General features: G+C 45.1%; 1 protein-coding gene across 2 annotated transcripts in view; it reads left to right on the top strand.

Moving 5' to 3' along the window:
* TADA2A (transcriptional adaptor 2A) overlaps positions 1–13,513 on the top strand; it is a 158,680-nt gene that overhangs the window by 9,929 nt on the left and 135,238 nt on the right. For both annotated transcript variants that reach the window (XM_068125400.2, XM_068125399.2), the window contains exon 2: positions 3,060–3,142. In XM_068125400.2, the coding sequence (XP_067981501.1) occupies positions 3,060–3,142 (83 nt within the window). The remainder of the gene's footprint in view (positions 1–3,059; positions 3,143–13,513) is intronic.

Below are 13,513 nucleotides of genomic sequence, written 5' to 3'. Positions count from 1 at the left end.
TTCCGGTAGAGGACATGTATTGCAGCGCAATACTCAGAATGCTTGTTTTAAAAAAAAATTTAGATACAAGATTGAGGCTCGTGTAAGAGCGAACATTCATCACAAAAAACATAAACGGACACATAAAACATATGATAAAGGGAGCGGGAGACAAGATGGGGAGAGAGAGGGAAGCATACAAGCACAACACGACAAGCCACTACATCTCATGATTATTGTGTGGCCATTGGCAACTCAAGAGTGGGCCGTTATGATGTTTGGTTCTTCCCCACCCCACCACTGCCAAACTCTGGAACTCTTTACCTTCACATGTCTTTCCAAACACTTATGATCTTCCCCTTTCCAAAAAGCAGATTTTCTGCTTTCTCAAAAACTCTGACTATTCTCTCCTTCTTTACTTTTCTATCAATGCAGCTCTTTTATTTAGGCCTGGCCTCGATGAGGACGGCATAGTCTGTGCCTGGAGCCTTCTACATAAAAAAAACAAAAAAAAACACAACAACGGTAGACATTAAGGACATCAGAAGATCTGTGGAAGGGAGAGTGCTTAGGGGGAGGGGGCAGGGGAAGGGGAGATGGGAAAGGTATAAAACAAATGGACACTGCTGGGACTTCCAGGAAAGAAGTTGTTATTTCAAAAAGGTGGATCTGGGGTGAATTAACGGGGGTAGAAAAGATCAAGGTTTTGGATGGGGGAAGATAAGAGATGGTGGTGAACAGCTGTATTAAAGACCTGGAGGGAGGAGTGGGATTGAAGAGAGTGAGGGAGTTTGTTCCAGAGACGGGAGAAAAGAGGAATGAAAGAGTGAAGGTGAGCAGAGAGTCTTGATTTTGGCAGTTTCACCAGAATCGGGTTACTGGCAGATCTTGTGCGACCTGAAGGAATATTTGGGGGACAGAGCACAGGCAGAGCGGTGGCGGGCTAGGCCAGAGAGGAGTTGGTAGAAGACAGACCACCAACCTTGCCTGTGGTGAGCGAGTGAAAAGCCCTCAGAATCAGCTTCATCGCAGGAGATACCAATGATTCTGAAAGCTTTGGTTTCTACAGCGTGAAGCCGAGCTGGGAGTGAGGCAGGAACACCAGCCCAGAGGGGATAGCAGTACTCCATTCGTGTTAAAAGATTGGCTTTTAAAACCCGACTCAAATCGTCCTTATGAATGGGGACAGACATTATGACACGGTTCAGTTACCGATGCATTTTGATTGAGGACCAAGACCAGCTAATGTGCCATGGTTTGCTGGAATAAAGAAGATTCCTTCATCCGTATGCAAACCTTCCATACCTGGCTTTATGGTGAAGAATTATTTAATTTTCGCATGGATTTGCAATGTGTGAACTTTTTCCCCTCTATGCAAGAGTAAAGGGTTCTCCATGCACTGGTTTTTGGGTTTATATTTAATTTATTCTTTTAATTATTTTGCTCTTCATTGTGTCGAGGCGTTGATTAGTTCTGTCACGATTGGTCAATTAATTGCCGTTGATTTATATAAAACTCTGTCATATTTCTTATATGGGGACTCTATCGTAGTTACAAAGCTTTGTGACAGTTGATCAGTTACTATAGTGTTCTGTTGAGGTTCATCACGGAAGAATTGCACCAACCGCCCAACGATGAAGTCATCCTGGCGTCGGATATGGGCTTTGAGGTTTATAAAACTGTAAAAGTTGCTGACATTACTAAATCGCCATTTTCCGTGGCAGGACAGAAAAACCTGCAACGTTCCAACAATAACAACAAAACAAGATTTTAAACGAATCCATTTTAATAGACTACTGTATATATTTTTTAAGTTTACAGAAATAGAGTTTTAATTTGAGAGATTTTCATTTCTTTGTTTGAGCATTGCATACAGGACCTAAGCAGAGTATTCTCAATGTGGTCAAGATAGGACGACGACCACAATAAATCCATCACGTATTATCTGTGATTTAACTTTGTTTTCCATTGAATACAAGGAATGCTTTGCCAATAGATATCTAAATGGATCGAATAACAGTTTCTAGTTTGTGATGTTTAATGAATGAATGAATGAATGGGATGGTAATCAATGTTGTGCGGTTTCTTGAGGTTGCATCCAAGAGTAATCTTGCTGACGTTATCTTACTCCTTATTTATTTATTTTTATTACTTGTGCATGATTGTCTAATAACTCTAATTCACTTAGATTCGTTCACTAGACTCTAATTCATGCATGAGTAAAGCTGGGCTGGAGCCCAGTTTCCTTGGTTATTTATTTATTTTATCCATTTGAGTGAATAGATTGTTACCCCACACATGCTAAGTGAAAAGTGAGGTTAAGCAATCGGCTCACTTTTGTCTGTCTGTCTACAAATGCCAGTTTATGATCGAGGAACAACTTCGTTTAAATTGAATGTAATATTTTGAACATAAATTGGAAAACGAACCTGTAGTTTAGCAGTACTTTGGCTCTGAATCTGCTCTGACCACGCATGCGCAGAGAGGAGTGAGGTAATATTTTTACTCTGTCTCACTGCCTGGCAGTCCAACAAAATTGAAAATCATTCCAAACCAGAAACTTACTGTTATTAAGGATGTCATAAAGGACACAAACAACAAGCATGAAGAACTAATGTAACATGTGAGATAAGGTGGTGTATAAGACGCTGCATCAATGGTGGTAAACTTCCGGAATTTTTTTCTACGACCTTTAAAGTCTTTATTTTATTTCAATTGAATTATACACTTGAACCCTGTACAATATAAATCGCCTACTTGGCACTTTCAAAATCCTTCTGTTTGGCTGTACTTGGACAAAATATTACAGCATTTTACGTCATTTCTACCAATCAAACCTGCTGCTCGTAGACCCCACCAATGTCCTTGTTTCTCAAGACTGTGCGGGGTAAGGTGTTTGTATGAACTCTCTAGTTGTTTGATGCATTTGAGATTTATAAATAGTTGATTATTTTTGGTTTTAGTGTCTACTTTTGACTCTTGCTCTTTTGTGTTTGATATTGTTGCTTGGGTTTCTGATAGAACAAAATGTTTCATTTTTGTTTGATGTGATTGAGATACTTCTTTGTTGTTTTGTGCAGGTTGCCCTGGCTGTGCTTCTTTCCTGGTCGAACCGTTTGTACGTTGCGTCCAATGTAATCCGCCGTTGCTGCTTTGTTTGCAGGTAATTTGGGGGAAAATTCTGTGAAATGAAACATATTGTAAAAGATGATCTACAACGTTGTGCCATGATATTGTGAAAATACAATAACTTTCGGAAACTGGAGACCATTGCAGTTCACGTGCTTGTTGCTGCAATTCTGGGTGTTGAATTGGTACTTGCTGGAAATTGTGCTCTTAACTGAGCGTACCTGTCTAAAAGCTATGCTTTGCCAATTTGTTTTAATTGCCATTTGTTTGAAAGCCTTTATTCCTCTACGTGCTGTTCTATTTATTACCCTCACCAGAGTATATTGCATTTGAAATCATTTGTTAGTTTCAGAGACTAAGGCTAACCCCTGCTCTAGCAGGGAAAATGGCCTTAAAATGCATGTTGTTGTGTTGTGTTGTTAGTTTCAGACACTCACGCTTGTAAAACTTACGAGAGCTGTAAATTTCCCACATGGATTATTTTTACGAGAGTTATTGCGTTTGCTTCTGGAGTCGACGTCGCCATTTCGCTATTGCACTTCAGAATGTATAAAAACATGCACATTCTCTATCTCCATGGGCAAATTACTCATAGTTTGCATATTGAAAGTACCCACGATATGAATAGCTGACCTGACTGCTCATGTGTAGCGGAAATGGAAAGGGGGTTTTTTGTACCAATTTTCGCTAGTTTTCACTGGTGAACATGACCAAGATCCTTGATGGTAATGTTTTTTTAAAATGCAGGAATACACTGTTACGCAAATACTCTCCCAGGTGCGCAGTCAATAACACTCCCGGACCAAAAAATGTTGATTGTGCTCCTTCATGATGAGTCACTGTAGTTTGCACAGAATGTGGTAACTGTTACGGATTCGTCACTTCCGTTGTTGTGGTTTTCATCCACTGTAAACATTTTTGATTCCATGTACTATTATTGTTGTCGTTTAAGGGAGATAGATATTGCTGTTTTCGGAAGGTAAAAAAGTTAATGTTTAAATGAAACCGGAACCGGACGACGAAGAAGCGGAAGAGAGGGAAAAGAAGGTGGAGCGAGTGAGTCGGACAAGAAGGAGCCGAGCTAATTGCGGTCTGGAGCGAACGTTGGCGAGCAAGAGTCACGAGTGAACTTTGGGTTTCCTGGGAAAGGGATTTCTGCGACAGAGTTGTTATCGCTGTGACAGATCAACCTGCGTGTCTGGTTTTGCGGTCGATTCCGAAAAGAATCATCGTCGGGCCGTTACGTCTCGAGTACGGGCCGCCGGCCATTTTGACTCGTGCCCTTTGCGCGTCGCGCAAGGTTTCTTTGCTTCGCTTTTTTTTTTTTTTTTTTTTTTTTGTATACAAGATCGAGGCTCGTGAAAGAGCTAACATTAATCACACAAAAAGACAAACCGACACACAAAACACAAAAAACACGGGGAGCGGCAGACAAGATGGGGAGAGAGGGGGAAGGACACAAAAGAGAGGGGGAAGAGGGGAAAGGACACAAACACAACATTTGAGAGCAGGGACATCGGGAGGACTTGAGGGGAGGTGGGAGAGGATTAAAACATATGAACACTGCAAGGACTCTGGAGTGAATTACCGGGGGTAGAAAAGATCAAGGTTTTCGATGGGGGAAGATAAGAGATGGTGGTGAACAGCTGTTTTAAAGACCTGGAGGGAGGAGTGGGATTGAAGGGAGTGGGGGAGTTTGTTCCAGAGGCGGGAGAAAAGGGGAATGAAAGAGTGAAGGTGAGCAGAGAGACCTAGACTTTGGCAGTTTAACCATAAGAGGGTTGCAGGCAGATCTTGTGCGACCTGAAGGAATATTGGGGGGACAGAGCACAGAGAGAGCTGGGGGAGCAAGGCCGGAGAGGAGTCGGTAGAAGACAGAAAGACCACCAACCTGCCTGCGGTGAGTGAGTGAAAGGCCCTCGGCGTTGACTACATCGCAGGAGATTCCAATGATTCTGAAAGCGTTGGCCTCAACAGCGTGAAGCCGAGCAAGGTGTGAGGCAGGAGCACCAGCCCAGAGGGGGGAACAGTATTCCATTGAGTTGCGGATGAAAGCCTTGTATGTGGTGAGGAGCTCAGGTGTGCCAAGGAAGGACTTCGCACGACGGATGATGCCCAGTCGGCGACTGGCTTTGGAGGCCAGCTTGGAAATGTGGTTTTCCCAAGAAAGATCATGGCAGATAGTGAGACCCAAAAGCTTGAGCGACAGAACTTCTTGGAGAGGATTGTTGAGAAAGTAGATGGGAGGGTTGTCCAGTCGGTCCTTTCGGAGAGACATTGTAAGAGTGTGAGATTTGTCAGGATTGAAAGACATGTTCCACTTGTTTGACCAGTCTGTGATTTTGTCCAGGTCTGCAGAGAGTGAGGAGGTTGCAGACTGCCGATCTGAGGGATGAGGAATGGAGCGACAGAGAGTAGAGTCGTCAGCAAAGAGATAGAGAGGATTTTCAAGAGAGTCAGAGAGATCATTGATGAAGACCAGAAAAAGCACAGGGCCCAGAACACTACCTTGGGGAACTCCAGCCTGAACAGGAAGAGGAGATGAGAGAAACCCATTCAGGGCCACACGTTGACTACGACCAGAGAGGAAGTCCGCCAGCCATGCGTGGAGATTTCCATGGATACCAAAGGAGGAGAGTTTTGTGAGCAGAGCAGGGTGCCAGACCGTATCGAAGGCACGTGAAATGTCAAGGGAGACAGCTCTAATTTCCTGTTTGGCGTTGAGGACCTCCATCCATTGTTGAGAAAGCAGAAGCAGCATGTCCAGAGTAGAGTGACCAGGTCTGAAACCAAATTGATGATCAGAGATCAAGCCATTGGAGAAGAGGAAAGATTTAATATCTGAAGTAATGATGGATTCCATGACTTTGCTGATAATTGGGAGAAGGCTGATTGGTCTGTAGTTGCTGGGATCTGTTTTTGCACCTTTTTTGTGCAAAGCGGTGATGTTGGCTGATTTCCAAGCAGATGGCAGATGACCTTGAGCAAAAGAGAGGGTGAAGAGAACAGAAAGAGGGAGTGAAAGAGCAGAAGAACATGATTTTAGGACCCGTGGGCTGATGCCGTCAGGACCAGTTGCAGAATCAGAGTCGAGGGTTGACAGAAACTTTTCCACCTTGTCAGGGGGAAAGGACACAGAGTCCAGGAGCAGCTGGGTACGACTGGGTACGGTGGGTACAGAGAGGGATGGGTTTGGGACACAAGATTTAGAGGCAAACACAGAGTTGAGGCATTCAGCTTTTTCACGTGCGGAGTCAGCCGTTAAGCCGTTTGAGGTGAGGGAGGGGATGGAGGGGGAACAAACACCAGAAACAGATTTGACCAGATGCCACCAGGATTTGGAAGAGGGAGACAGATAAGAGAGTTCGGTCTTGAGAATGGTGAGATATTGTTTCCTGGCTCTCCTGAGGGTGGACACACACTTGTTTCGGGCTTTGTGAAAGGAAATGAGATTTCCTTCCGTTGGATTTGCTTTCCAGGAGACGAAAGCAAGTTGTTTCAGGGCAACAGCCTCACCACAAGAATCCGTGTACCATGGACGGGAGGAAGGGTATGACAACTGAAGACGAGATGGTATAAATCTGTGCATGAGAGAGAGCAATTTACTTTGAAAGAATTCCCAGGATGAGTTGATGTCAGAGGCGGTAGAGATGGGAGACCAGTCCAGATGATTGATGGCTGCTTGAAGACCGTGCCAGTTGGCCTGAGTGAAATGCCAGACTCGTCGACGCTGAGGAGGCTCTCTGAGAATGGTCAGAGAGATGTCCACTTTGACAAGCACATGATCAGATGAGCCGATTGGAGCAGAAGAAGAGCAGCAGACATTTTCAGGGAAGTTTGTCATAACCAAATCCAGAAGAGAAGATGCTCCGTTGACTGAGATCCGGGTCGGGAAATTGACAGATTGTGTCAGTCCCAGTGAGTTGCAGAAGTCCTTTGCTGAAGAGCCATGGCTGGTGAGAGAGGTACCCACACCCAGCCAACTGGCATGGTGACAATTGAAATCACCACATATGAGGAAGAGAGAGTTGGGATGGGTAGATAGAAGTTGGTCCATATTATCAGACAGTGAGATGTAGATGGAGTCATCGCTGATTGGTGGACGGTACAACACACATATGAACAAAAGGTGGGAGCGAAGGGGAAGCCGTAGCCAAAGGTATTCCTGGGGGTGAGGTGGAGAGAGGACAGTGGAGGGTGAGTGAGGAAGAGAGTTTTTTTATAAAGATAGCAACCCCACCTCCAGGACGAGGCTCAGGTCTATCATACCGGAGGAGGGAGTAACCTGGGAGAGATACCAAGGCATCAGAGACATCATGAAGGAGGAAAGTTTCTGTTAAGCAGATCACATCTGGTTTGTCAGAAGCAACCTGTATGGAGAGGTCAGTCAAGTTTGAGCGAAGGCCCCGGATGTTTGAGGTCCATACCGTTAATGAAGAGGAAGGGGGAGCATCGGGTCCAGAACAGGGGGGGGGGGGGGAGGGGTAGGGTAAGATGTGGAAGAGGAGGAAGAGGTAGGGAGAGCTGTTGAAAGTGTGTCAGAGATTTCAGAATAGCTTGGAGAAAGGGAAGAATGGGGTGGACAAAAGGTTTGATGGAGATTGGGTGAGGCACAGTGAGGTGTTATTTGAGGAGGGGGAAGAGCAAGGCAGAAGGTTTGGGGAGATGAAGGTGAAAGTTGGAAGGAGGAAGAAGCAGGGAGGATGCTTTGAGGAGGAGGGGTGAGAGGGGAGTCTAGGAGGGGAGGAGCGAGGGAGAGTCTCGGAGGGGAGGGGTGTGGGGGGAGTTTAGGATTGAGGGGAGGGAAGGGGCAAGGGGGGAGATTTGAAAGGGATGGGTGATGGGGAGGATTTGGAGGGGAGGGGTGAGATTGGATTTTGAAAAGTGTACGATTCATGGGAAACGAACATTTTTTGCAAAATGAGTTTGAGACCTTCGAGTGAAAAATACGTTTGAGGACACTGGAGGAGGGATGGAGTTCTGGATAGTTTAGGGAATGTAGAAAGGAGGAACTGTAAGAGATGGTATTATATATATTTTTTGGAATGAATAGATTAGGTGAGCAAGACGAAAGCATCCTTTTGTAGGAAAAGAAGAAAAGGGTGTTATAATATATGAGAGAAAATAGTTGTTCAGGGGAGAGATTATACATTTCTAACCGCGTGATCGCGAACGAAGAACAAACGAACAAAAAGAACAACAAATAAACGAATAAGACCTGGGAAGGAAATATTTTTTTGGGGGTTTTTTTTTTTTTTTTTTTGTGAGTACAGATATTAAACAAGGAGGTACGGGGTGAACGACTGGTACGAAACAGAGAACGAAAATAATTTCAGCGCATTCGACGAATCGCTGAGAGAAAAACAAACCACAAGGTCGGAGATGGTACGGTCGTCTAAGCCTACGAGTACTAGGCCGCAGAATACTCGATACCATTAACCGACGATTGTGTATACATGTACGAAAAATTAGCACCGAAAATTTTCAAAAAGATACGCTAAAGGTACATACACCGAAAGATAGATACAGTCTCGACAAAAACACAATTGAGAAATATCACTTAGCTTCGAAAGCGTGAGCGCATGGAGCAGCTTCGAAAAGACGTGACCTCGCCGTGATCTCGCTTCAGCTGTTTTCACCGCATTCAGACGTTTATCTGGTGTGGGTGTGTGTAACGTGAATTTTAAAGATTAATTTGCGGTTCCCCGACTGTGAGCCGTGAAAAGTCCATACCCGAGGGTGTGATTTCCCAGTCGCCTGGAGGGCGCCTTTGGATTTCCCAGTCGCCTTGAGGGCGCCTTTGCGCAGCTTTGGCCGCGTGACTGTGACTGTCAACCCAACGGGATTCTGGTCTCGATACGACATCGTACGGACGATCGCTGGAGCGGATCGACTTTGGCTTGAAGCCAGAAGCAACTTTGGCTTGAAGCCGGGAATAGAGACATTGGGAATCTTCTTCTTTTCGCTCACTTGGAGCACAGTGAGTTATATTGTACGAACCTGATGGTACCATCATAGGAATGATATACTATGTGTTGTACAATTGATTACTATTGTTTTTGTGTTGTTATTCTTGTGTGACCTTAATACAATATTTGTTTGTTGGTAACAATTGGTGTGGTTTCACCATTGATCTTTGACACAGAATAACACATTTTTCTGCCGTGACTCCTCTCGGGGCTCGGAGGTACACCGTGACTGGGTTTGGGGAGGAGCACGTAACAGAAATTGGGGGCTTGTCCGGTATTGAATTCCCTAACATTCCCAAAATTCCCAAATTTGGAATTTTTCTAACATTCCCAAATTTGTCAAAAAAAAAAAATTGGAAAATTTTTGTGTGAAGGTTAACAGGTGTTAACTCATAGTCACCATGGTGTTTGACGCAGAAAAGTTTGCGGCGTCCCCTAATGAGGAACAGTTCCAAGCGTTAAAAAGATCGGAACTCTTGATATTGGCCAAACATTTTAACTTGGAGGTCCGAGCTCATATGAAGAAAGCAGAGATGCAGACATTGGTGGTAGAATCTCTGGTGGGACAAGGAACATGGACAGAGGTAGCCTTGGATTGGTTACCCGAGGAAAAAGAAAATGTGGAGCCCTGGAAAATGGAGATGCAACTGCAGAGCCAGGAAAGGTTAAAAGAGTTGGAATGGAAAGCCGAGGAAAGAAGAGCAGAGGAAAGGAGAGCTGAAAGGGAACTCGAGGAAAGAAGAGTAGAACAGGATTGAGAACTCGAGGAGAGAAGAACAGAGGAAAGGAAAGCCGAAAGGGAGTTAAAGGAACGTGATATGGAGTATCAGAAGGAGCTTAAACTCAAGGAGCTGGAATTAATGGGAGAACGGAGAGAAGTCGTATCCATGCCGGCTAGTTCGACAACTAGTCAGAACACTTGGGATGTTGGTAGGCATGTGAGGCTGGTTCCACCCTTCAATGAAAAGGAGGTAGCCAAGTTTTTTTACACTTTGAGAAAGTGGCTCAAATGCTAAAATGGCCTGTGGGATCCTGGACTATGTTAGTGCAAAATGTTCTGGTGGGTAAAGCTCAAGATATCTATTCGGCTTTACCGATTGACCAATGTGCAGATTATGAGATAGTGAAGAAAACCATTCTCAAAGCCTATGAATGGTCCCTGAAGCTTACCGGCAAAAATTCAGGAATGCCAGGAAGAGGGAGAGTGAGACCCATGTGGAGTTTGCCAGAATGAAGGAAACCATGTTTGATCAGTGGTGTGATTCGAAGGGGATTGGGAAAGACTTCAAACTGTTGCGACAATTGATCTTGGTGGAGGAATTCAAACAGTGTGTCCACGCGGACATTAAAGTACATCTTGATGAAAAGAAAGTACCAGAGTTGTATTAGGCAGCAACCGTGGCAGATGACTATGCCTTGACACACAGGATGGGGTTCCACAAACCTAACATCCCGCCTAGAGTTAGCCAAGGGAGTTATGGTAAATCAGGTGCGGAGAACAAATATTCATGGAGGCGGCCTGGAGATGACTATGAGGACAAATCTGATACCGCGACTTTTAGGGATCAGAAGACTACAGTTCCAAGACAGACTTATCCTCCGGGGGGGCTCGAGGCAGACCACGAGTTTTTCCTCCGGGCCTACTTGCGCTTTTTGCAAGAAACCTGGGCATTTGATGTCCCAATGTTATGCCCTGAAAAGGAAAAATCAGGAGCGGAGTCAGACTAGTACAACTCCAAATGCATTGGCAAATGTGAGAAATCGTCCTTGGAGGACAGTGCCTTGTGAAGGTTCCCATGCCAAAGTTACGGCATCACAGAACGACCTTGTTCAAGAGGGTTACAAACCTTTTATTTCAGAGGGGTTTGTGTCACTGGATGGAGAAGTAGGATTTCAGACTTAATGAACCAGAGACCTGTTAGGGTATTGAGGGACATAGGAGCACATCAATCTTTGATGCTTGAGGGCATTTTGCCATTGTCAGAGAAGACGGCAACTGGTGTTAGTGTTCTTTTACAGGGGGTTGGTGGCTATGTTAAAGCTCCACTTCATGTCATCCATTTGAAGTCTGATTTGGTGTCAGGACCGGTCACCGTAGGTTTACAAGCCACTCTTTCTGTAGAGGGAATCTCCTTTGTTATCGGGAATGATTTGGCCGGTGGTCGAGTTTCTGGTAATCCGATATTTGTTGAAAAGCCTAGTATGGAAAATAACACCGCACAGTTAGAGCAGGAGATTCCGGGTATCTTTCCATCCTGTGCCGCGACTCGTGCTATGGGTAGGAAGCGCTCTGAAGAGAAGGAGAAGGTACTGACGTCACGCTTTGCACAGGCACTTCTTGTCGACTACCCTGGAACTTAGTGTCAGCACACACAAGTCAGGGATGGAGGCAATGTTGGCAAGCTCTTTGTAGGTGGACTGAACTTCAACACAAGGGAAGATGTTCTGGACTCTGTCTTCGGCAAATATGGACCACTCTTGGAAACGCTGCTGATAAAAGACAGGGAGATGCAAAAGTCGAGAGGGTTTGGCTTTGTCACGTTAGAAAACCCAAAGGACACCAAAGATGCAGAAAAGGATTTGAATGGCAAGGATTTGGATGGTCGGACCATAACAGTAGAGAAGGCAGGCCATGGGCATCGAGAGGGCTACAGAGGAGGAAAATGTGGAGGTAGTTTCAGGGGTGGCTATGGCTCCCGGGGTGGGAGTAGTAGTTTTGGTGGCGGCCGCAGTCGTGATTACTACGGAGGCTCCCAGCCGCAGCAGCGCAGTTTTGGCAACTCTCGACGGGATGACTATTACGGTGGTAGCAGAGATGGGGACCGCTACTCACGTGATTACAGCACCCAACGCTACAACCATGATTATGATTTTTATGATCAAGAGAAGAGTTGGAAGCACTGAATGCTCAGGAGCAGCCGAGCCAAGGTTCCGACACGGATTAAGCCATGAACTCCACGTTCCTAAATGTGTCCATGCAGTGAATACTTCCAGGCCTCACCGCCCAACCACCATGAAACCTGGCTCTCAGCTCAGCCTCCTTCAAAAAGTGCTATAGATTTGCTTTGCTTTGGATTTTTGATCACAACTCCTTAACCTTCATTCAAAAAAAAATGAAAAATAAAAACCAGAGGTTGATGAGATGGAGTTTGGCTTTGCTGGAGTTCAACTTGGAAATTGAGCATGTAAAGGGCAGGGACAATGTCGTTGCTGATGCTTTGTCCAGAGTGAACTAACTTTGGAAATTTCTGCAGGTTGTTTGGAAGTTTTGTTGCTTTGTTTTTGGGAAATATTAATTATCGTTGCTCACGGGAATTGATGATTTAGGTGTGAGTTTTACTTTTGTTGGTTAAAAGAGTTTTTGCCTGCAAAGAAAGTTTTCACTATGTTCAAACTTTCTTTCTTGAGGGGGGGAAGTGTTACAGATTCGTCACTTCCGTTGTTGTGGTTTTCATCCACTGTAAACATTTTTGATTCCATGTACTATTATTGTTGTACTATTATTGCCCCCCCCCCCCAATCCCCCCTCTCCCTGAATTTCCATGTTTTAAACGTTTCCCAGTGTATACCCTGGATTAGAATAGGTACACCATATCCCTGCGTGTCGTAAGAGACGACTAAGAGGGTTGGCGTCAGGAAGGGCATCCGGCCATAAAAACATTGCCTCAAAAAGAGAACCATGACAATTACAACTACATATGGGCAGGGTACAGCCCGAAGTGGAGATCGGTTTCTGAGGTTTGGGACATGGAATGTAGGGACAATGACAGGGAGATCAGGAGAAGTGGTGGAAGTATTGGTCAGAAGAAGAGTGGACATATGCTGTGTGCAAGAGACGAGATGGAAGGGAAGTGGTGTGACAATGGTGAAGGGTAGGCAGGGACAGAAATACAAGTTTGTGTGGCAAGGGTGCCTGGAGGGCTTGAATGGTGTTGGTGTCCTGTTTTCTGAGGAGTTTGTAGACAGTGTGGTGAGTGTGACTAGAGTGAGTGATAGGTTGATGATGGTGAAAATGATGATTGGAAAGCTCTTGGTGAACGTCATCTCGGGATATGTTCCGCAGGTTGGTCGGAGCGATGAAGAGAAGGACAAGTTCTGGTGTGCGATAGAGAAGCTGATGGAAAACGTGAAAGATGAGGAAGTTGTTGTGGTAGGAGGAGACCTACATGGACATTTGGGAAAGAGTATGGATGGTTTTGAGGGAGTTCATGGGGGTTACGGATATGGTGTGAGAAATGGAGAAGGTGAAAGGATTTTGGAATTTGCTGATGGAGCTGATTTGTTGATTTGTAATACTCAGTTCCAGAAAGAGGATAATAAGCTTGTTACATACACGTCAGGTGGGTCGACGACAACCGTTGACTACCTGATGGTGCGGAGGCGAGATAGGGGGCACCTCCGGGACACAAAGGTGATCCCGGGGGAGGAGGCTGTTT

This window comes from Myxine glutinosa, chromosome 8 (genome assembly GCF_964187855.1).
Source record: "Myxine glutinosa chromosome 8, kmMyxGlut1.1, whole genome shotgun sequence".
Classification (NCBI taxonomy): Eukaryota; Metazoa; Chordata; class Myxini; order Myxiniformes; family Myxinidae; genus Myxine; species Myxine glutinosa.
The sequence above is the reverse complement of the archived record's forward strand: the minus strand, read 5'-3'. Positions and strand labels throughout refer to the sequence as shown.